General features: G+C 42.0%; 1 protein-coding gene across 4 annotated transcripts in view; it reads right to left on the bottom strand.

The window, feature by feature from the left end:
- Nucleotides 1-25,011, bottom strand: part of KIF16B (kinesin family member 16B) — a 287,436-nt gene that overhangs the window by 206,948 nt on the left and 55,477 nt on the right. For all 4 annotated transcript variants that reach the window (XM_059705489.1, XM_059705488.1, XM_059705491.1 and 1 more), the window contains 2 exons: nt 20,913-20,978; nt 17,796-17,855 (listed from right to left, as the gene is read on the bottom strand). In XM_059705489.1, coding sequence (XP_059561472.1) covers nt 17,796-17,855; nt 20,913-20,978 — 126 coding nt within the window. The remainder of the gene's footprint in view (nt 1-17,795; nt 17,856-20,912; nt 20,979-25,011) is intronic.

The raw sequence follows: 25,011 nt of genomic DNA, 5'->3' as shown, positions 1-25,011 counted from the left end.
TTCACAATTCCTCTCTCAGATTTAGCATCCAGAAATCGGTAACCAGGCCCAAGTCCACTTAGCAATATCTGTCATATCCTCTCAGACAACTTCACTACCAAGGAGGGACCCTGGAATTAAACCTACGTGGAACTTGTTTTTCCTATCTGCAGCGACATCTAGTGCTAAGAAACTAAAACGCACCCTACAATTAACTGCATATTATAACAAGGAAATATGTAAACTCTAAAATATGTGTTTTTTTTCACAATTAGAATTGCCAAATGTTAACTGTCTCCTAACCCAAAATTTAAAATACTTCATAATATTAACCCATTAAGAAGATATATTTGCTTGTCTGGTTGAGGTAAAGAAATCATTTTGTTCTCCTATTTTTTGTTTGTTTGTTTTAAGCACAAACACGTCTTTATTTACTAACTGCTGACTGAGATATTAGGAAATTCTGCAGACATTAAAATACTTCCTATTAAATTTAACCAAAAGCACTCTAGCTTAACAAAATCATAAATACTAGCCATTTATACAAAACCAACTTTCCAAATCTCTGAAGGAGAATAATTTAAATGCAGATAAAGCTCACTATAGAATGGTTTGCTGATTCAAGTATGCCAAGGTCTAAATCTTTTCTCTAAATTTTACATATCAAAATTATATTCTAAAACATGCAGGCTAGCTATATTCTCTTCAAAATAAAGTGTCCTTCTGGTGCTAAGAGTCTGGGTGTTTGGAACCCACTTTAAAAGAGTAGAAGTAAGGTAGAAAGAATACTGCATTAGGAGTGAGAAAAACAGGATCCAGCCCTGGTTCTACCTCTAGAGCTTTAAGACCAAGTCATTTAATTTATCTTGGCTTCAATCTCCTCACTTAAATTTTTTTTTTAAAAAAAAATGGGTTGGGACAGGGAAAGGGTTTAGCCTAAATTATTTCTGAGTCCCTTGTTCTAAGTGTATGTGCAAAATGACCTTTAAGATCTCTGAGCATTTTTTTTTACATTAATTATACCCACATAATGGCACAGCACTTTGAGGAAAATAGCACTAAGGGCAGGACTCGGGCAACAAAGGAGATTTGAATTGAAGTTGGTGTGAAGTACAGAAAAATCTCTTTAAGATGTTTAGTTGATGACTCCTGACCTGGATCAGACACATTAAATAGCATCCACCATGACCTTGCACTTTCTAAGCCATACGTATTATCTAAATCCTATAATAAAGATCTTCAGAAATGATGCAATTTAAGTAGTGGGCTCTGTTGCTACACTAGGATATCCATGAATATTCTGGTTAGGAGAGGTTTTGCCACCAGAATAAATTTAGGTCTTGTTTAGGTTACAGGAAATGTTCACCGTAAAGGTCTGCACAATGAGGAAAGACATCTAAAATATACCTGGGGTTTTCTCTGCATTTTGACCTAGCTAAAAGAAACTGCCAAGCCAGTATAGCTCAGTTGGTTGAGTATAGTCTGTCCCATGCACCAGGAGGTTGCTGGTTCAATTCCCAGTCAGGGCACATGCCTGGGGTTATGAGCTCGATCCCTAGTAGGCGGAGAACAGGAGACAGCCGATCCATAATTCTTTCTCATCATTGATGTTTCTCTCTCCTTCTCCCGTCCTCCCTCTGAAATCAATAAAAACATATTTAGAAAAAGAGAGAGATGGGGAGAGGGGAGAGCCAGCAGAATGAGTAATCCAACTCAACAAAGAAAGAAAGGAAATGAGGTTAAGCTAAACCCAAAAGACCCACCAGGTTTGGGCTGGCTCCAGATCACCGCACTGTGCCCTAAGTATCTCAGCAAGTCTCCTTGGGCCTCTGTGAAGAGCTAGTAGCTGAGTGAATGACAGCTCTCCAAAATGACTGGGGTGGCAAGTTCATGCACAAACAAAGTGAAGTGAGCTGGAGGGAGCTGGAGGAGCGCCCAATGACCGAGGACATTTAAACACTGAGACAGCTCACTTGTTGACAAGGTCTGAGGTGAAGTCACTTGGAAAATGAGGCTAATTAAAAATAATGGCAAGCTTTTATTATACCATCAAGAAATTCAAAATAGAACTACAATGTGATGCCACTACACACCCAAGGAAAATGGCGAAAAAGAAAAGGAAAAGACAGAAAACAGCCAATGTTGGTGAGGAGGAGCAGGTAGAGGGCCTCTCACCCACGGCAGGTGGGAGTATAAATGATTAACGTGGAAAACTATTTCCCGTATCCACTAAAGCTGAATGCACACCTGCTCTATGACCCAGCACCTCTACTCTTAGGTGCAGACCCAACAGAAATGCATACGTACTATTCCATAATGACAGTAAACACAACTATGTACAAAAACATAAATGGATCTCGCAAACATAATGCTGAATAGAGCCAGTTACATAAAAATACATTATGTATCATTCCATATATATCAAGTTTAAAAGCAGGATAAATAAAGCTATGTCAGTTAGCTGTCAGGCCAGACATCTCCCTTGGAGAAGTGAGTAGAAGGGGATAGAGCAGGGACCCTGGGGGGGTCAGATAATGTTCTGCTTCTTCAGCTGACTGCAGGATATATGGGTGTGCTTAGTTTGTGAAAATCCATCAAGCAGCACACTCATGGTTTATGTAATGTTCTGTATGTACGTAAATACAGAAATGCCCAGACTGAGAACAAGCTCCCAAGACACATTCAAAAATGAAGAATGGTCACATACACACACACACACACACACACACAATGTACACACCCACAACGTCCAGCAGCAAGGGACAAAAAGGAAGTGGTCACTGAAAGCAGAGAAACAGGGAGGTCCCCACACGCAAGATGTGGGGCCCATGGGATAATCCCATGCAGTCTCCTGTGGAAGAACACAAGTCCTTCCCAAATAGAAGAAATCCTTAGAGCTCACCTACCAGCCCGTCCCATTTATGATGGAAAACACTGAGAATGAGAGAGGGAGAAGGTGTAACCTGGTCAAGGTCACACAAGTAGCTAGGGATAAATCCAACTGTGAAAACCAGGTCATCTCAGTTAATAAGACTTAAATAATTATAAAGTCAAGCGATTTAAAAAGAATGAATTATGTGACCACCCAGAATGGCTACAAACTCAAGAAAACAAACAAACAAACAAACAAACAAACAAACAAAACAGGTCTTTTGTCCACTTAATTCAAATGAGATAAGCCATGGAAAGGCTGTGATGCACACAGCATCTACAGAGAGAAGGGGAACACAGAAAGAGGAAGCAATCATGGAGAAATCTGAGAACACAGCACACTATCAATGAAACATAACTATCACTCTATCTCTACACTTCCTTTCTTCAAATGCAGCACTCAAAATAATAATACTGTGGCATCAGAGGGAGCTGTGACCACAGAAGGATGTTCAGGGAGAGGCACTGTTGGCTTTAGAGATGGAGAAAGGGGACTACCATCCAAGGAAATGCAGTTGCCTGCTGGGATTAGGGAAAGGTAAGCAAATGGAATCTCCCCTAAAGCTGCCAGAAGAAAAGCAGCCTTCTCAACACTCTGAGTTTAGGCCGGTGATTTCCGAGACAGACTTCTGACCTAACGAACAGTATTTACTCAGCCATAAAGAAGTTGGGGGCCTGTAGAAAGCCTCAAGTGAGACCCTCTGTAAATGAGGTAGGAAATCCTCCACTGCACATTCTGAGAGGATACTGACTGTTCTCAAGAAGCAGAGGTTGATTTTTGATAGACAACTTTTTAAAGACATTTAAAGTGACACCAGAGGAATGGCGGCATGAGGTGACCCCTTGGTCTCTCCCCTTCAAGTTTCAATAATTTGAACAGCTATAACTCAACAAAGGATTCCCTGTTCAACACACAAACACGCCTGAGAGGTATGCACATTGAAACATCTAAAGGTGGCCAAGTGGGAGCAAACCGAGGAGGTGAGAAGGGTGAAATGCTGAGAGGAGCCAAGACCGCAGCCCTGTAGCCAGGAGCTCATGACAGGGCTCGCCCTGGAGAAAGGAGGAAACAGGTTGTGGCTGGCACTCCCTTCAGCAGTAGGAGCAGAGAGATTCAGTGGGCATCCCTGCAGAAATGGGCAGTATGAGCTGCAGTTGAGCCTAGAGACCTTGGCAAGAGCAAACCATCTTACTACGATGGAGGCTGTCGAGCAGTCCACATCTCAAACAGAGAAACAAAGCCACAGCAGCCTGCCGCCTGTAACCTCCCTATAACCTCCTAGAGCTCACCTCCCTTTGCCCTTGATGTCGAGTTGCGAAGCACATTATCTGCAAACCCGAGAACTGGCACTACAGAATCACTTTTTTCCCTGAGCAAAGGGTGCACACCATGACTGGTGCTGGGGTCGGGCACAGGAGGAACCCCACAGAGGTCCAAGGTCATCATTACCAGGAGGGCAAAACACAAAGCCAATGGGGTTTCCCCAGACCATCCCACCCCTACGCATTGTTGTTACACTAATGGCAGCATCTGGCCAAGAAAGACAACACTGGGATTTCATGGATTTGGAACCCCATCATCTACCACAGTCCCTAGCGAGGTTGGGCCCCTGGGACTGGGGCAACCAGAGCACAGAAGAGGAAACCACCTACCTGGGAACCACCACCCCATGAAGATTTGAACAGCCAGAGAAGTGAAACAGAGCTAAAAACTTGCAATTCAGCACCACCTACTGGAAAATAATAGAAAGACCTCTTCATAGTAATCTGCTAAAGAAGTGCCACTCATATATAGATGCCTAGACAGAGAAAAAAAAAAATCTATCTAATTTCATGAATAATCAAGGTAGTGAAGTGCCTCAAAAAGAAAATAAATCCCCAGATAATAAACTTAAAAACATGGAAATATGTAACATAAATGTCAGAGAATTCAAGATTTCAGTTTGGAAAAAACTCAGTGAGATACAAAAAACACAAACAGGTAATTTAATGAGTTCAAAAGACAAATCAATAAATTAAACAAGTACTTTAGCAAAAAAATTGAAAATTTTAAAAAAGAACCAAAAAGAAATTCTGGAGATGAAAAACTCAACAAAAGAGATCAAGAATAAACTAGCAAGCACAGGAAATAGAGTGGACAAGATAGAGGAAAGGATTAGTGATATTGAAGACAGAAATCTAGAAATAATGCAAAGGGAAGAAGAGATTTGAACATTAAAAAAAATGAAATAACTCTAGAACTATCTGACTCCATCAGAATGCGCAATCCTATATAATAAAAGCCTAATATGCTAAGTGTTCGACTGGTCGCACAGTCGCTGACAAGCACTGACCACCAGGGGGCAAACCCTCCAACAGGTAGGTTAGCTTGCTGCTGGGGTCCTGCTGATCAGGACAGGCAAGATGGGCAGATATGCCCTGGAGCCCTTCTACAGTCCCTCCCTGGCCCTGATCGTGCACCGGTGAGGTCCCTCGGCTTAGCCTACACCCTCTCACAATCTCTGACCCCTTGGGGGGATGTTGGAGAGCCAGTTTCAGCCTGATCCCCACAGGCCAGGTTAAGGGACCCCACCAGTACATGAATCCGTGCACTGGACCTCTAGTATAAGAATAATAGGCTTACCAGAAGAAGAAGAGAAGGGGAAAGAAATGAAAAGCTACTCAAACAAATAGCTGATTAGAATTTCACAAATCTATGGAAACAGCTAGGCCCTCTTTCCAAGAAGCAAACGGAACACCTAATTACCGCAATTCAAAAAGGCCTTCTCTAAGGCACAATGTATTAACGCTGTCAAAAATTAATGACAAAGAAAATTCTCAAGACAGCCATGGAAAGAAGAAAGTAACTTATAAAAAAAAAAAAAAATGCCAGCCCTAGATGGTTTGGCTCAGTGGATAAAGCGTCAGCCTGCAGACTAAAGGGTCCCAGGTTTGATTCTCGTCAAAGGCATATGCCTGGTTGTGGGCTCGATCCCCAGTAGGGGGCATGCAGGAGGCAGCCAATCAATGATTCTCTCTCATCATTGATGTTTTTATCTCTCTCTCCCTCTCCCTTCCTCTCTGAATCAATAAAAATATATTTAAAAACAAAAGCCAATTATGTTATCATCAGACTTCTTAGCAGAAACTCTACAAGGTAGGAAAAAAGGTAGAAACAAATATTCAAACTATTGAAAGAGAAAAATTACCAGCCAAGAATAATATATTCAGCAAAGTTATTCTTTAGATATGAAGAAGAAATAAAGACTTTTCCGGACATACAGAAGCTGAGGAATTTATCAACAGAAGACCTCCACTGCAGGAAATATTCAAAAGGGTTATTCTACTTGAAATAAGAACAAAAGATCACAAAATTACCAGTAAGACCACCAGCAAACTTATATACTAAACAGGTATAATTTGTGACAACAAAAGCATAAAAAGAATGAGGACAAAGGTCTGAATTTGCAAAGGAGGATGGAGATCAAGTGCATTCAAAATAAAAAGGACCGCCCTAGCTGGTTTGGCTCAGTGGATAGAGTGTCAACCTGTGGACTGAAGGGTCCTGGGTTTGATTCTGGTCAAGGGCACATGCCCAGGTTTCAGGCTAGATCCTCAGTAGGAGGCATGCAGGAGGCAGTTGATCAATGATTTTCTCTCATCATTGATGTTTCTATCTCTCTCTCCCTCTCCTTTCCTCTCTGAAGTCAATAAAAATATATTAAAACCCAAAATAGATTTAATAAATTAATAAATAAAAATAAAAAGGACTACTATATATATGAAACGTTCTTTTTCATAAACCTAAGAGTAACCACACACTAAAAACCCAAAACTGAGACACATAACTTAAGAAAAGAAGAAACAGTAGAAAGAAATAAGGAATACCACCAGACAAAAACACAAAGGAAATAAACCAATGAAGGTACAGAGCTACCAAAAGACAAAAGATAAAATGTCTATAGGAAATCCTCATACATCAATAATTACCCTAAATGTAAAATGGGCTGAATTCACCAATAAAGAGTCACAGAGTAGCAGATTGGATCAAAAAAAAATAAAACCCAACCATATGCTGCCTTCTATTGTAACACAGAGCCATTTGGGGCCTTTATAACCAACCATCCATCCATTCAGTGTTCAGACCTACTGAGCAGTGAAGAAAACTGATAGAAACTGTGTCCTTATGGGCTCACTATCCAACGAATATAAATCTTAAAACTTCTATGTTTCAGGGACTTTGTCTAAGCTTCAAAGACAAAGTTAAATTCAAAGTGAAAGGGTGGGAAACGATTCTACAAGCAAATAGCATCCACGAAAAGCAGATACAGCCATACTCATATCTGACAAAATAGATTTTAAGATAACACAGGTAACAAGAGACAAAGATGGACATTTTATACTGATAAAGGGGACACTACATTAAGAAGACAGAACACTTTTTAATACATATGCACCCAATCAGGAAACACTGAAACATATTAAGCAACTACTCACAGAATTAAAGGGAGAAACAGACAAGAGCCCATAGTTGTAAACCTTCACACTCCACTGACAGCTCTAGATAGACCATCCAAACAGAAAATCAATAAAGAAATATCGGCCTTAAATGACACATTAGACCAAATGGGTATGATTGACATTAACAGGGCCTTTCATTCCAGAACATAAGACTATACAATTCTTCTCCTATGACAAAAACCATAGGCTAGGCAGGATGAGAACCATCTCCTGCCTCCCAGGCTCACTCCATCACCACCCACTCCTCTCCAAACTCACAGCTCTTAGAACTCCTCCAAGGTGAGTTATATGTGTTCCTGGGTGACATGAACAATAAACTGACTATACCATAAAAAGGTCACTTTTTAAGCCTCCCTGTCAACTAAACCAAGTTCCTGGAGTTTAGCATACCCAGTGAGCCAGGTGTACATAAAGCACACTTCCATATGACCAGGCAATCTCTTCCTCCCTGACTGTGGCAATAAATATGCAGTAAGATCCTGTCAGCACACATGCCTCACTGCAAAAGATCAGAAAGAAAAATCCCACATGTATTCAAAATTTATTGCATGGTACCAACATTTAACAGGATGCATTTGACTTCTTTCTGAGCCTTTTGCTCTAGAAACGCTATTCAAAGGGAAGAACCAACATATCCTTGCAATGCCTTTATTTATGAGCAGTTCCCTCAGAATGAAAACTGCCGTGGAAAATATGGTAGGCTTGTCATTATTAACAACATCAGAGCTGGTTTGGTGAATAGTTCGCTTAGCCTCTGACCCTGCCAAGTTCTTCAGGCAACCTCCAGTGCTGGAGCCCGGACAGTCATCTATTAATTATCTAGCCCCAGTTTCAAAGAACAATGAACTTTATTATTTTGCCTTTCATCTTAAAAAAACAGTTGCAGGAGCAGAAAAGGAAGAACACACAGTTTGATAGAAATTAACAGCAGAGGTTGACTTTAATGAGAGGTTGACAAATTAACAACTTTATATTATATAAAGTGCAGTAACATCTTTTTTATTTTTTTCTTGCTTCAGATCAGGAAAGAGCCAATGAGATAGTATGTGTGGATCCACTAAAAAAAGATAAAGGTCTTTGCACATTGGGAGCACTGATGGCGACTTTTGTCCAAATAGACATGAAGTCATACACATTCATCTGCAGATTAAAGCAGGGAGACACATAATTTCTCATAATGTTCTCTCAAATCATCCTTACTGTGACCGCTCCCCCTCCATCACAAATCCTCTCCTTTCAAAACCCTCTTCTCTGGAAAGACAGGAATGCACACCCACACATACACACACAGTTGTAAATTATTATGGCTAGTTGGGAAGACAAAGAAGAATGGAGACAAAGATTCTTGTGGTTGATTTTTTACAAAAATAGAAAGAATCATTGCTCTCCCTCTTCCCGTACGTTTGGGTAATTCCCTCACCCCTAACCCCTAAGCCATATGACTAGCTTTGGCCAATGCAACATTAGCCAGTGAGGTACAAGTGAAAGCTTGAAAAATTCTTAGACATTGGAGCTTATCTCTTTTGTTCTTCCTACAACCCTGAGGCACCATATAAATGAGCCTGAGGATGAGAGACACAGGCCAAATCACCCCTGGCTAGTACTGAACCAACCACTGGCCAAGTGAGTAAGACCATCCTGGACCAATCCGAGAGGAGCAGAAATTCCTTGAGCCAGATTGGTCCATAAAATCATGGGAAATAATAATAGTTTCTTTAGGCCACTAGGTTTTAGGGAAAATGGTTATATAGCCTCAAACTTGTCCTGAAACTTCTCAGAAATGTAGAAACACAGTTGAATTCAACAATAATTCACTGAACGCTTACTATCTATAAAGAATTAGCATACAGGACACTAGAATGTATGAGAGCTACAAAGATGAGTGAAAAGTGTTCCCAGACCTCAAGGAATTTATAATCTAACTGGAGGAATGATGGGTATAAAGATAGTTACAATGCAACATGAAGAAACAAGCATCATTCCCTCCCATTTCCAAAAATGCCTGACGTTCACGTTACATTTATGAGCTCATTTCTCCAAATAACTTCTCTAGCAACATAGAGCCATCTGGGGCCTTCATAACCAACCAACCATCCATCCATCCATCCATCCATCCATCCATCCATCCATCCAGTGTTCAGACCGACCAGCAGTGAAGAAAACTGATAAAAACTGGTGTCTAGAGCTATGTCTAATACATAAGATGCACTCAATCTCTCAATAAGCACGTATTTAACAAATTAGGGAAGGAGAAAGGGATGGAGGGATGGGTGGATGATTGTGTGAGTGGGTGGATGGGGGGTGGGTAGGTGGGTAGGTGGGTGAGTAGGTAGATGGGTGGGAGGGTGAGTGGGTGGATGGATGGATGAAAAAGATAAAATGAGGCAAGCTGGGCAAACCATTACAGGGAGAAAATTTTCAAACTCACAGTAATGCTAGAAATTTCTTTCTGGATATAGGCAGCAATCCTAGTTTATCAGAATATCACCATGCAAAAGGATGCTCACCACCTTTTATCCTTTCTTTGCCAAAACACTTCCAAACATTTGAAAATAAAGTTTCTTAAAGTTACTAAAAATGGCCAACCAGGAGGCCAATACTGAGGTCTTAAAGGCATCACCTGCACATGGATGCAAGTGCTGAGTTGGACTGACTCTTTTTACAATGAAAACCAAAGGGGTACCCGGCCGGTGTGGCTCAGTGGTTGACCTATGAACCAAGAGGTAGATGGCTCGATTCCCAGTCATGGCACATGACCAGGTGGAGGGTTCAATCCAAGGTAGGGAGCATGCAGGAGGTAGCCCATCGATGATGTTTCTCTCTGATCAATGTTTCTTTCTCTCTATCCCTCTACCTCCCTCTCTCTCTAAAAATCAACAAAAACATATTTTTAAAAAACACCAAAGGGGAAAGAACACTGACTTCTAAAATTCCCACTTCGGCCAATCTCTGCTTCAATGAACACTTGGAAATTCAATGCATTATCTTCATGTAGCCAAATGAGCTCCAAAGATAATACTTCGTATTTTTAAGATAGCTACACCTAAACAATAAATAGTATGTGTGACTGCGGTCAGAATTTTTAAACAGCAAATGCCCTAACAGTTGCTGATAAGGAAAGTAGTAACCCATGGTTGAAAATCATGCCTCCTCCTTAGTCCAAAATCTGAGCAAACTGCTGTCCATAAATAAAATTCTATCCCCGAGCTACCTCCCAGCTTCAATTTTTGTACCAAGAAAAGATTAGCTGATTCTAAAGGAGGCACAGGCCACAGAACTGTTGCCTCTCCAGTGCTTTGTTCATAAGTGATCTGGACACCAGAGGATTCAGTGCCCTGAGCAGCAGGAAGCCAGAGGACCACACACCTGGCCCCACAAGGCCACTGAGCAACAGCCCCAGTTACTAGTGCTGCTTCCAAATCAACGCCGCCCCCAATACGTCTTCTATGCGCAATGGAAAACTGCAGACAGCAGGGAAAACGCATTTTATAAGCTGCCATCATCGTCCAGAGACAAAAGTTCAGAGGACTGATTCTATCATAAAACAGAAATAAATTGGTTTATAATGCCTCTCCATGAAATTTAAACTCAGTAAAGAATTCCAATTTCATGTTACTACTTTTCTTATTAGTTAAAACATTCTGAAAGACAAAAAAATTTCTTCCATCAATGTGTTACCCACTCCTGCCATGGACTTGTAGTAGCCTGCCTCCTCTATTGCCGGAAAATGGAATATTAAGACACCAGCACAATTTAAACTTAAATCCTTTGCGTTATAATCCCATCATCACACAGACTCAAATATGCTCCATCCTTCAAATCTAATTCAACAAACATTATTCACTGTTTAAGAAAAAAAAATCCATATAATTAGTGTCTGAAAAAAGAACAACTCTATTTCAACTTTTATACAACTAGCTCACTGATGTTCAAAGACAAGACTCTCCAGTTAGGGACTCTGCACATGAGCGGCCTGCTCCCTAACTACTACCCCAGTGCGAGCCACAGTCAGATGTCCTGAGCAGGACAATGAAAACACAGAGCAAGTCAGGCACGGGAGTAATCAAAGGCTATGTACTCTGTAAGAAAGAGAACCTATATATTAAGAAGTGAGAAGAATAACCAATGCTGGAGGGATTCAAGCTGAGAGCACTGTCGGGGCTGTAAGCCCCGCTCTGCAGTTGGGCTCTGGACAGACACTGCAGTCAGCTCCCCTTCTGGCGCACCATCTGTCAGTCAGCGTGACGCTGCAGCCCAAACTCTCTGTGATTTATTCTGAAGCACAGAGCTTAGGGAGTATCTAGAAGTCAGATAGCATATCTTTAAGCTTTTTTTTTCCCCCCCAATCATGTATAAAACCCTAGAACAGAGAAACCAAAATGTATACAGAGCAGACAAACCAAAAAGGTGCATAAAGGGTGGGGTGGGGCGAGACAGGGAGTGTGGACAAAGAATTTGGGTATCCTTCATTATGAAAAATTCATCGGCAATAACACATTTATAAAAAGCCAGGCCAAAAGGTACATGAGAAGGGTATTTAGCAGTCACTTTATAAACCACTTCAATCACAAAGCAGTCAGTGCACTACTGATGCTATGCAAAAGGGGACCGACAGTAAGGCCTCGGGAATGCACTGATCCCAGGGCCCAGAGAACCAGGATTTATCTCAACAGTAAGTTCCAAGTCCCAAGAGAGAGATGTCAGTTTAACACAAGTCCAGCAGGATGAGCATTAAATTCATGGGACAGCATTCCAAGGGACTGTAGAGGGATAAGCCAAAAAGAGAAGAGATGTTAACGTGGACTTGGAGGACCTGGCAGCATGTGTCAAGAGACTAGGATGAGGACTCTGATGTGACACAGGTCTAGCCATGAAACAGAAGCTACTCCAGTGTCTAAGTCCCAGCAGCTTTTACATGGGGAATTGGTCATTTGGTGGAAGGAGGACAGGGGAAGCCATCTGGACGGTGAGGCCACCCACAAGGTGACAACAGCAGGAAACCAGCATCATCCCTGGGCAGGAGGGACAAAGGGACTGGGAGTGTTTTTGGAGGCAGAACTGTTCATGGGAGGGGCCATGTGGATGCAGCAGAGGCCAGGGGGGCAGGGTCTGGCTTCTCTCACAGTGCTTCTCACGGAAGCCCAGGGGAGGACAGCTCACACGGGCCAGCCCCAGCTCTACAGGGCAGAGCAGCAGAAGGGGGAGAAAGGATCTGAGTCTAAGGCTGCTCCACCTTCCCTCAGATTTTCTGACTCAGCACTCAAACTTTAAGGAGCAGAAGCATCCCCTGGGAATCTTATTAAAATGCAGATCCTAATGCAGGAAGCCTGCGATGGGGCCGAGGGCTTGCACTTTCTACCAGCTCCCCGATGACGCTGATGCTTCTGGTCCAAGAACCATGCTTTGAACAGCAAAGATCTAACTGACCTAAAGGAACGGCTGGACTACATTCAAGAGGAATTCAGCCACATCCTTTGGAAGAATGAAAATACACAGGAATATAGAAGCCTTTCAAGTAGAAATGAGAGAAATAAGATGGAATGCATAGGTAGGAGTGTAATAACTAGGGCCTAGGGCAAGCCCACTGCCTGCACAACACTCCCTGCTACTTTTCCCACTGGGTCATCAGATCTGAATGGTCCAAAATTGTTATGGGCTGAAATGTGTCCCCCTAAAAGTCACATGTTGAAGCCCTATTCCCAGTACATCAGAATGTGACTGTATTTGGAGAGAAGGCATTTGAAGAGGTAATTAAGTTAAAGCAAAGCCCTTAGGGTGAGCCCTAATTCAATCTGAATGGTGCTCTTATAAGAGGAGATTAAAACACAGAGGCCGGCCAGCGGTGCAGCAGGCATGCAGAGAAAGGGTCATATGAGGACACAGAGAGGCCATCCACAGCCAAGGAGAGAAGCCTCAGGAGAAACCAACCCTGCACACACCTTGATCTTGAGTGTTAGCCTCCAGAACTGTGAGCAGATACATTTCTCCTGTTTACCCCACACAGTCTGTGGCATTTCATTCTGCCAGCCCTAGCAAATAAAGTACGGTTTTTGTTTTTTGCTTCTTGAAACTACTTTAATCCAGCAAATTTTCACGGCACACCTGCTTGTTGAGAAGCAGAGTTCCAGGAGTAGGTACACAGAATGATAGAACCAGTCTTTGCCCAGATCCTGCTTCTGTTTGGAGGGAAATACCAAGACCACCAAATTCAGATGATGCCAATTCATCGGATGATGAATACTGTGACAGAAATAAAACCAAATGCTGTAAAAGCCACAGTAAAACAAAATCATTCTACTGGGAAATGGGAGAGACAAGTGATCAGAGAGCTTCAAAGTGGAATCTGACAGGCACAGAAAGGCGAAATACCTCAGATGATAGAGAAACACAGTCAAAAGCCAAGAGACACCAAAACACCCACTGCCTGGTTCCTGCAGGGACCAGAGAGACATCTGGCAAGGCAGAGAGAGATGCTGGGGGGGTGGGGCACAGAGGACTGTGTGATAGGACCTGTGAAACGGAGGAGATCACTGCCTTTGGGGGCCAGGCAGGAAAGTTTGGACTCTAATTTTCTAGAAAATGAAGATTAATGAAAAAAAGGAAGGTAGATTAAGAGGCAAGAGAGTACATTGTAGGGGATAATAAAACTCTCATTATCTAACTGCCTGAGAACTACCTCTTGAAGATAAACACACTTTCTGCTGCCATTAGCTGATTTCATAGTAACCCCGAGTACTTTATTATCTCATACCCTGCTAACTGGGATGTAAGGAAGAGGTCACCATCTACCCTGATTTTCAAGCTGGGAACTAGGGTATGTGACAGCTGTGGATTAGTGGCAGGACCTAGGTAGTTAGAAAGACAACTGAAGCCTAAGATCCCAGTTCCGAAGGACAAAGCCGGAAGCCTCATCCTTATCACCACGGTGCCAGGAGCTTGGCTGAGAACAGCCAGTGCCTTTTGTCAGACACGTGTCCACCCAGCAGCCTTTCACTCTCTCTCCACCCCCATTCAACATGACCTTGGATTTCACTCATCCAGAGCCAGCAAAGCCACAGATTAGATTAAAAAGAAAGGAAGGAAGTTACTCCTTAGCTTTTGAGCATCCCAGGGCTCAGGATCTGGTGATTTCCTGGGAAATGAAGGGACTTTTAGAGTAAACTCAGACTTTAAAGGAGCTTTGCCTTCCACACCAACTTGAGACTCCTTACCCTGCATGGATGGGCTCCCATGTATTCCTGAAGCAACTGCTCACGATGCACGCTGACAAACTAGTCTCAAGTCTCAGAACTGGAACAGGAAATATAAGTACTCAGCACAGACAGCTCAACAATTATGAAGCTCCCTCTGGTGGCTGAGAAGATGGGTTATACTCTTCCCTTAGTCCTCTCTACAAACAATAGCTATGAGTCTCCTCCTATGAGTTGGGCAACAACACAAAATAATATTTAATGTAAACTGTAATTAAAAAATTTAAGGACATATAAAAATAAAAATATTAAACTATAAAAAACATAATAAAGTTGGGCAAGAAAAAGGAACAAGACAGGTTCTTACTGTGCCAAGAAACACCAAACTGGTCCCTGTATCTCCCTCTAATGCCCAGGGTATTTTGCTTTCGTCAGTCTTCTCCCCAGAGGTCTCTCCCTGGATGTTTAGAATTGGGGCTTGGAAGGAATAATAATTAACAAACTGGCAGAGTAAACAGCCGGGTCCTGATGAAGAAGCTAGTCCTGGAGATGTAGTGCTTCACTGGCCTGCTTCTACAAAAAAAAAGGTTCCAGGAACTGAAAAGATTCATATTTTAACACAGTGTGTACAGAGTAGACCACTGATCTCAAAGTAGGCTCATACGTTTATACCCTTGCCATGGCCTGAATAGGCGAGATACACTTCTTTCCCCCTTGACTTTCAGTTCAGCCAAGCGATTTGCTATGGGATGCTAGCAGACATGATGTAAACAGAAGCTTGAAATGTGTTTGCATAACGAGGCCTGCCTGCTTGTATCTTGGCCAAGAGCATGCTCTGGACAACCAGCTGGTTAGAGGAGAGAGACATGTGCAGACAACCTGGAACCCACAGCCTGGCCAAGCCTACTTGAGCAGCCAACCTACAGCCAATCTATACAAGCCTGAGAAAATCAATGTTGTTTTAAGCCACTGGGTTGGAGTGGGTTCTATGTAGCATCATTGAAGGGTAAGATGGCAAGATGGCAGAAATATGGGAAAGGATTATTAAAACCACACAGATATAAACCCATTCAGATTCATCCAGTAACACTTTCCCCATCAATTTCCACAGAATGTTTTCAAAGACAGCTGAGTAGCCCTGTTCTTCACCCTCAGGCACGGTCTTCCAGGAAGAGATGAGGACAGCCCTTATCAAAGGTGAGCAGAAAACAACTGCAGGCTGAAAGCACAGACACCAGCAAAGAAACCCTAAGAGGGCTCGCAAGGTCAGAAGAAGGGAACAACTTGAAACAGCATCCGCCTTTCTCCTAACCTTTAGCCCCCAGCACATGCCACGTTTCGATTTTCCTCATCTGAAAAGTGAAAAAAATAATAAAACTTATTTTTAAAAAATAGAATTGGAACTGGAGAAAGATTTTAGTGTCGGCGTCCACAGGGAAAAAGCAAAAGAGAAAGTTCCGAGTTCCCCACAGTGGCGCTCCGGGAGGATCTCTTTGCAGAAACCACAACCGGACTGCGGCAGCAGGAGAGGCCGGGCAGCGGGAGAGGTGAGGCGGAAGTCCTTCAGTTCACTGCTGCGGTCCCTCCTGTGCTAACAGGCACTATGTACACTGATGACTTTTCAAATAGCTAACTATTTGCTTTCTCTGTTCCCTAAATGGAACGGATCTGAGCCCTCTCTCTTTGGCAATTTACTGAGCAAAGTGTACATCGTGCCATGAAAGGTCAAACGACTTGGCTTCATAGCCTGGGGCTGTGGCATCACTCAGGACGGTTGATGCCACTTAAACGATGAAAAACATTCACATCTTTGGTGGTGCTTACTCTATACCTGACTATTCTAAAATGTGAATCAGGTCTTTGTTCAGTTTCCTGCACAAAAAATCTCTCAACAAAGGAGAAGCTGAGGAAATAATATATTATCATCATAACCAGAAGGAAAGAAAAGAAAGCCCAGGACCATCACAACCCACCACCACTGAGATTGCAGCACAACCTCTGGCTTCATGAGAAACAGTCTGTTAACCCCCAGAGCAGAATGAGCTGCCAAAATGGTACATGGAGAACCTTATGTAACAAGGCTGACCCCACTTTTCAAGAGAGGGTTTAGACCAGCCGTGGGCAAACTACGGCCCGCGGGCCGGATCCAGCCCGTTTGAAATGAATAAAACTAAAAATAAAATAAAAAAAGACCGTACCCTTTTATGTAATGATGTTTACTTTGAATTTATATTAGTTCACACAAACACACCATCCATGCTTTTGTTCCGGCCCTCCGGTCCAGTTTAAGAACCCATTGTGGCCCTCGAGTCAAAAAGTTTGCCCACCCCTGGTTTAGACACACAACTGAATGGCAAGCCAAGCCTTCAAAAGTTTACCCCCATGAAAGAGTAGCTCGGTGCCTCATTTTCATGTGAAGTGGATCCAAATTAGGGTTTCTGCCAAGATGTGCAGCCTGGCTAATATGAGAGGGGGCCTCAAAAACAAGCCTAGGATTCCACAGTCTCTGGATCACAGTCTCTCATGCATCAAGTCAGACAGATCCAATGAAAGCATGAAATTCAATTCTGAACCCCAAACCTTGTGCTGCTGACCCCCTACAGACGGCACAGAGTTTCATTCCACTCAGCAAAAAGGGAACATAAGGAAACATACTTTGAAGCAGAGTATGGAAAATGGTGTCCTTTCACAAGTCTTGCCAAATATGCAGACTATCAGTGTCTAACCCTTGAGACATACAGAAAAAAATTCCAATAAGAAATCACTGGCTTAGGAGTTTCTGAAATCTAACCGTGGCTCTGCACACCTATTCAACAATATTGCCATGGGAAGTTTTCTGTGGTTGTTTTATTTAATTGAACACATCACTTATACTGCATTTAACAAAAGCAGAAAGGCAAAGTGGAATATTAAATGGAGTTTAATATGTGCTGAGTCAAAAATGGAAAAACTCCAAGTGAAAGCAAACACCTCAGGGATCAACATCACCTCCACGGGTTAAAACGCACACAGCTCTAATGGCTCCCTCTCCCATTTCTCCAAAACCAAGCCAGAACCCCAGGCCCCGAAGAGTCACTAATTAGCTCCACGACCTTACCTTCAGCAAAGCACACAACAGCCATATTTGAAAAAAAGGGAAGTTTTACCTATTTAAACCAGCATAGTAAAATTAAGGCACCTTTTTATAGTCCTTACTTTCAAAATATTTTGGGTCTCATTCCACTTATTTGTCCATTCCTTGGTCAATTCTTGAACCTAAAAGAAAAAATATACATATGTGATTGCTCCATAAAAATATATTGTGGTTTTCTTATAGAAAGTTTCCAACTTTCATAGCTTTATGAAAGGATGTACTATAATGTTTTAAATTGCATGGCAATTTCTAGCCCTGAAAGAACCATCACCAAATATAAATGAAATGGCTGATCTCATCCTACATTAAATGGGTTAATTTTTCCTGGTTATAATTTAGGCCCTAAGAAATAATGACTGACTTTTCTTTCTCATTACATGTGTGATTAAATCGCCTGGGATGCTGCAGTTTTCTTTTTAGGAGATAATCTGCTTTTGTAGCTAATTCATAGGGCTTACAATCTCATTCTATCTTTAAAAGGGGGGGGGGGAGCTCTTTAATTGACTCTTAGTAAAAGCAAAAAATCTTTTGATAAGAATCAGCTTCTTTCCAGTCTGCTGAAACTAGGGGAGAAAATGTGCCCAGCTGTCCAACAAAGCAAGACTGGAAGTGGCTTCTCAAAGTTAAACTTTTAAAATAATCCTCATGAGTAAATCATTAAGAAGCAAACAATGATTCCTTATGAAAAGGTAGGGAAAAGAATGAATGAACAATATGTTCTATGAAAAGGGGTATATCTAGGGCTGAAAGAGAGTGACTCCAAGAGGCAGGGCGGGGGGAACACGTGCTTTTAAAGCCTTTCCCCCTCTTTCCCCCAGCACTCCTGCCACCTCCCCACTGCCCACGGCAGACCGTCCCACTGGCACCTCCCGGTCCTCCCTCTGATAAGGTGCCTTATTTCACCAGGCCAAAGTGAATGCACCGAATACATCTGCTTGTACTGTCACCACACAGAGGGAGATCCTTTCCACACACTTAATATCTAGTAACAGGAAAGGGCATTCATGTCTGCAATCTTCCTCAAAGTGTTTGCAACTGAGGAGGAGAAATGGAGGAACTGAGCTCACAGTTTATCCCAGAGGAAAACCAAAACATATCCCATGCATCTAAATTGAATTGGCCATTCCTTCTACTCCTCAATTTACTTCTAATAGGGATGTACAACATCTAAGTTAAAATAATGTTTCTCCTTTTTTACTAGTAATGTCAAAGTCTCTCATCTTTTGATAAAAAAGAAAAAAAGAAACCTGACAGAGCCTCTCTAGCTTTGTTTTTGCTTGTTCTTAATGATTTGGTAAGACTGTCCTATCTGTCTGGAACTGGTTGTACACTCCAATCCTTCATCACATGAGTGATGCCAACTGCACAGGCTCTGACAGCAGTAAATGCACATAGCTCTTAGGGCTTTTATTTTGCAAAAGCTTTCAGAGAAGACATGTTCTCATGCCTTTTCTCCCTACAGTAGGGGAGAGATCGATGTGCTGAATTTACTAATTTATAGTAATAAATGAACAGATTCTCACTAGTAATTTACCTGAGGAACACTAAGCACTCAACAATAAATGCTTCTATATTTCACCAACATATATGCCCTCCCTGAAGAAACATAAGCCAATCAATTATTTTCCAATTCAATCAAATAATTCCAGCTTTAAACAAATGGTCAGTATGCCTTGGGTTTATTTTACTATTGAATTTAAAGCAAATAATCTCAATTTATAAAATTAAGAAAAATGAAAACATATGATATCACCTCTAACAATGTGATCAAGTAATAAAGATTTGTAGCCAAGTAGATGGCAAACAATTTTAAAAGGTCAGCAAAAAATAGGTGATAATTTAGAAAATGTTATGAAAGAGACAGGCAGTCATTTCTGTCACAGCATGTATAATGCATTCAAATTTAAATGTATATTGGTTTCTATTAAGTTGCTAGGTATTCCTGAAAACTACTATTAAGAAAAAATTTAAGATTATATCCAGACATTTCAAAGCACTCAAAATTAGAATATGAAGTACTAAATACAAAATTTCATGAGAAAAATAGGGATTAAAGAACTAATGATATTACTAGTACTATTATCATCAAATTATTCATCATAATTACCCAGGGAAGTGTCAACAAGTTCCTAACAACAACCCAATTTATATTTTCAATATTGTGTATTCTTGAAGGAGCTTCACCAAGAGAATCCAATTTTCTTTCTCCGTCTGTTTTAACCATTCAGAACAATAAAAAAAATCCAATCCAAAGTATGTTCTTAATGCCCATTTCTCTTTTCAAACAGGGCTATTTGCCTGGCCAGTGTGGTTCACTGGTTGAGCATCAACCTATGAGTCAAGAGGTCACGGTTCAATTCCCAGTCAGAGCACATGCCTGGGTTGCAGGCTCAATCCCCAGGAGGGGGCGTGCAGGAGGCAGCCGATCAATGATTCTCTCTCATCATTGATGTTTCTACCTCTCCCTCTCCCTTCCTCTCTGAATAAAAATATACTTTAAAAAAATAATAAATAAAGATAGATAGATAGATGGATAGATAGATAGATAGATAGATAGATAGATAGATAGATAGATAGATAGATAGATAGATACACACACACACCAGGCTTCAGCCTACAACAGCTCTTTGGATAACCTCTCTTCCAGTCGCTCACTGCCACTCTGTCCCTGCCTCAGACCTCACCTAGCTTAAGAGAAACTAAGCATCTACCTAGTGTATTTCACAGTTCCCCAAGTGCTGCATTTCCCTTTGAAAACAAAGTAAAAGAACGAAAAAAAAAAAAAAAAAAAACACGAAAGGGTAGACCTGATGTAGCTGTGGCTAAGCCAGGGGGACCACTGCTGTTTCAGGTATGCTGAGCAGGGCCGCTCTCCACCCAGGCCTCCTGTCTGTTCTGAAGGCCCAGAGGCCTGTTTCATCCCTACCGTCTGGGTGTGAATTTCAGTTGCACTTCATCATGTGCCTGACAGACCCCATTTAGTCGGTCAGAGAAGATGGTGAGATCCATAAAAAGTCAACTATTGTCCTTCTTTAAAATTTATCACAGCTGGGGTGGGGAATGTTAAGTGTAATGAAGAAAGAAAATGAGTCTCAAATGGCAAGAGCTAAAAAGCATGTCCTTAAAATAATAGTGAAAGTTATGATTTTAAAATAACAAGAAATCAAGGTATCACTTACTCTTGCTTCATTCTGCTGAAGTTTTTCCTCCATACTTAAGGCTGTGGGGGAATCTAAAAGGGCAATCTACGATTTAAAACATAAGAAAGCAGCAATTAGTAAACAGCAATAATCTAGAGGAAGGATACAGTAAATTACCAGAAACTGTCAAATAAACTATTAAATAGCAGTAAAAAGTATTGTCCCAGACCCCCCAAAAGTGTCAATCACGACACCAAGTCTTTACTGCATGGGCTACATATCTCATAATATTCAAAACCATGGTAGCCTGGTACACCTACATCTGCAATACAAATCAGCAAAGTGAGAAACAGCCATACATGTAACATAACTAACGTTTTCTCAAAATCAAGTATGACCTAAATACCTAGGACCTAAAAAAATTGTTCACTTTGAATATGCACAAACTACAATAATCCTATCTAATAAAAGAGAAAAATGGTAATTGGCGTACGACGATACCCTTTTCATTGGCTAATCAGGGCTATATGCAAATTAACTGCCAACTATGATTGGCAGTTAACTGCCAACTAAGATTGGCAGTTAACTGCCAACAAGATGGCGGCTAATTTGCATATGTAGGCACAATGCAGGGAGGCGAAAGGGAAAGCAGGAAGAAGCCCCCTGCCACTGACAGTGATCGGAAGCCCAGGGGGGAGTTAAGAGCTGGGGGGCAGGGCAAAGGCGGCCCTGGGGCCGCCTTTGCCCTGCCCCCCAGCCATGATCGGAGAATCAGGCGCCTTTGCCGCCCTGGCCAGTGATAGCAGGAAGTAGGGGTGGAGCCAGCGATGGGAGCTGGGCATGGTCGAAGCTGGCAGTCCCGGGAGCTAGGGGTCCCTTGCCTGGGCCTAAAGCGGAGCCCACGATCGCGGGGCCGCTGCAGCTGCGGGTCCCCGCTGCCCGGGCCGGACGCCTAGGCCCGAGGTGTTAGGCCTGGGCAGGGGCGGAGCCTGCAACCGCGGGGAGCTGGGGGTCCCCTGCCCAAGCCTGACACCTCTGCCGGACGCCTCAGGCCTGGTCAAGGGGCCGATCCGGTAATTGGTGATCAGAGGGTGATGGGGGTCAACTCCTCTGGCCGAGGCATCAGGCCTGGGTGGGGGGCGGAGCCAGGGATTGGGGGGATATGATGGTCCCCTTGCCCAGGCCTGAAGCCTGGGTCAGAGGCGTCAGGCTTGGGCGGGGGGTGGAGCAAGCGATCAGAGGGAGATGGGGGTCCCCTGCCCAGGCATGATTCCTGGGCCAGAGGCCTCAGGCCTGGGTGGGGGCCAGAGCCAGTGATCAGGGGGAGATGGGGGTCCCCTGTCCAAGCCTGACACCTCTGGCAGAGGCGTCAGGCCTGGGCAAGGGGCCGATCAGGCGATCGGAGGGTGATGGGGGTCTACGCCTGAGGCTCCCCTTATGTGAGTGGGGGCAGGCTGGGCTGAGGGACACTCCCCTCCCCACACACACCCAGTGCACGAATTCCGTGCACCGGGCCCCTAGTTCAAAATATAAAAAGCTTAAGTCTTATTCAGCCACAGGCTTCTGAAATCCAACCATGTTGGCACATGCAAAGAAAACGCATTTATTTTCATTGCTGGGTGATATCCTATGTACGGTATGGCTCCACCACAATCTATTTATCCACTTCCTCACCCATGTTGCTCAAAGTATAAAGTTGGATATGAGAACGATAAACACCAAAATCAGGTTAGAACTGGGAAGAAGAAGGCAGATAGAGAAGGGAGAGGCAAATGAAGCCAGGTGGGTTGGGTTGGGGTGGGGCACACAGGGGTTTTAACTATTTTAACCCATCTGATAGGTAGGACACGGTGCTTCCTCAGATACCATAAGAAAGAATAAAGGGGGTCTTGCTCCCTCCGCTTCCCACAGGCAACCACCTCTATCCAATTTGCTGTGTAAACTTGCAATTATTCTGGTCATATTCATGCATGTTTTTGCTGATTATTTTGAAACATGAACACTATTCTGATTATTGCCTTTTTCACTTAACAATATATTTTGGGGGAAATTCAGTACAAATAAAACCACTTCATTCTTTTAGCAATTCCAGTTCCACCACTGAGCGGATTTGTATGGATATTCTATAATTTATGTCAGTGCTCTACTATTAATGGAAATGCAGTTTTTTCTAATCTTCTGCTCTACCAGCAATGCTACAATGACTATCCCTATACTCGCTGCCTTCAGTATGCATGGTCGTATCAACAGAATAAATTCCTAAGGGGAAATTTGTACGATTTTTTTAATAGCCAAGCTGTCTTCCTCAGAGGCTGAATATTTTTTTCATTACTATTTACTTTTCAATTTCAATTTGAACAAATATAATTCCCATGAGGTGATCTTACTAGGCTCAGTTAAACATTCAGACTAACAAGACTACCATGGGCCACTCTTGGCATCTACGTACTCAGCAGAAGGCAGAGCGGCCAGCAGGGCAGGGCAAGGTACCATGTGCTCTCTGCAGTAGTCCCCACAGCTGTCCAGTTCTGTCTTTGGACCTCTTGAGGGATGGAGACATGTGTGGGGCGCCAACATCTCTTGTAACAATGTCATAGGCATATCCTCCAGGGTTCCCACAAGGAACACACCTATTATAAGATTCACTGCTCTGAAGGAAACCCAAAGCTAAGGCTTCTCAGCAGCACATTTATAGCTTATATAGAGTTCATCCTAATCCAGATGCACTTCACCAAGCGGGGGATATTTTTATCATTAGAGATGCTGCCTGGTTATACAGCTGGCATCCCACTTTTATCCAGTGTATAGAGAATAAAACCATCAAGTTAACTCCAGATCAAATCCATCCTTAGTGGAGGGAAAGAAGCTTTGCTAACACATTACTTCAACATCACTGCACGTAACATGTCCATGTCGTCTTACACATAGATGATACTCAAGTATTTTTCATTGAAGAAACCCAAGTGGCAGATATTATAATTACTGCATCATTGTATACGGTTGACAATTTTTAAAACAATTAGTAACCCCCTTTATAACATGGTTCATTTTAAAGACTCCACTGTTAGAATGTTTCATCTGCAATCAAAGCTAAAACATTCCTACCACACCATCAACTCAGTAGATGATAACTGATTAAATATATGCACCATATATTTATGATCACCATAACTTTTGGAAAATTATTTTAAAGCACGCATAAATAAAGACCTACCTAAGTCCTTTCTAAAAGAAATCTTTGGTAAAACTAAAACTTTTACAATTAACTTATTCTTTGCAAAGTGTCTTTTCTGAGGAAAAGTGTTCAGGATTAAAAAATACTCATATTAAGTTTGTGTTAAATCAAGAGTAATACTACATCAAAACTTCAGCAATATCAACTCTACTAACGACACATACAAGAAACTCTTGCCTCCAACCCTTGCCAATACACTGTCCAATCAAGTGTTTTGATTTCTGACCATGTGAGGTGAAAAGGGCATCTCCTTGTTTTTTAAGAACCTTGAGGTATAATTTACATGTAGTAAAATGCACAGCTTGATAACTATGTATCTATTTACATATACATATTTATTTCACTATTCTTAATATTTGCATCGCTATATTTCAAATTACATTGAGCATACTTCCAGATGTTTAGAGGCTATTTGTAACTTTTTTCCTATGAATTATGCTCATATTCTCCCATTCGCTTTTCTGTTGGATCATGATCTTTCTAGTTTTTAATAGCACTTCTCATAAGAAAAGTAGTCTTTTGTTGCATGAGTTGGCAATCTTTTTCCTGGTTTGTAATGATTCCAGCACATTTTTATTATGCAATGTAAACATGCTGTCTTCGCTTATTTTTGTCTACGTGAGCTCTCATAAAATGAGAAAGAGGAATACAAGTTCCCTGTGACAAATATGTATATGGCTCTGTCTCCTGCAATTTCCTACAGGTTTTTTCTTCTATTTGTTTCATTATTATTATTTTTTACTTAATTTCTCTATCAGTTTACATTCAATATTGTTTTGTATTAGCTTCAGGTATACAGCATAGTAGATAGACAATCATTTACAAAGTGTTACCCTCAATATTTCAAGTACCCACCTGGCACCATACATAGCTACTGCAATATTATTGACTCTATTCCCTATG

This window comes from Myotis daubentonii, chromosome 8 (assembly GCF_963259705.1).
Source record: "Myotis daubentonii chromosome 8, mMyoDau2.1, whole genome shotgun sequence".
In the NCBI taxonomy this organism is placed as follows: domain Eukaryota; kingdom Metazoa; phylum Chordata; class Mammalia; order Chiroptera; family Vespertilionidae; genus Myotis; species Myotis daubentonii.
Note: the sequence above shows the minus strand (reverse complement) of the source record. Positions and strands in the feature narration are given on the sequence as shown.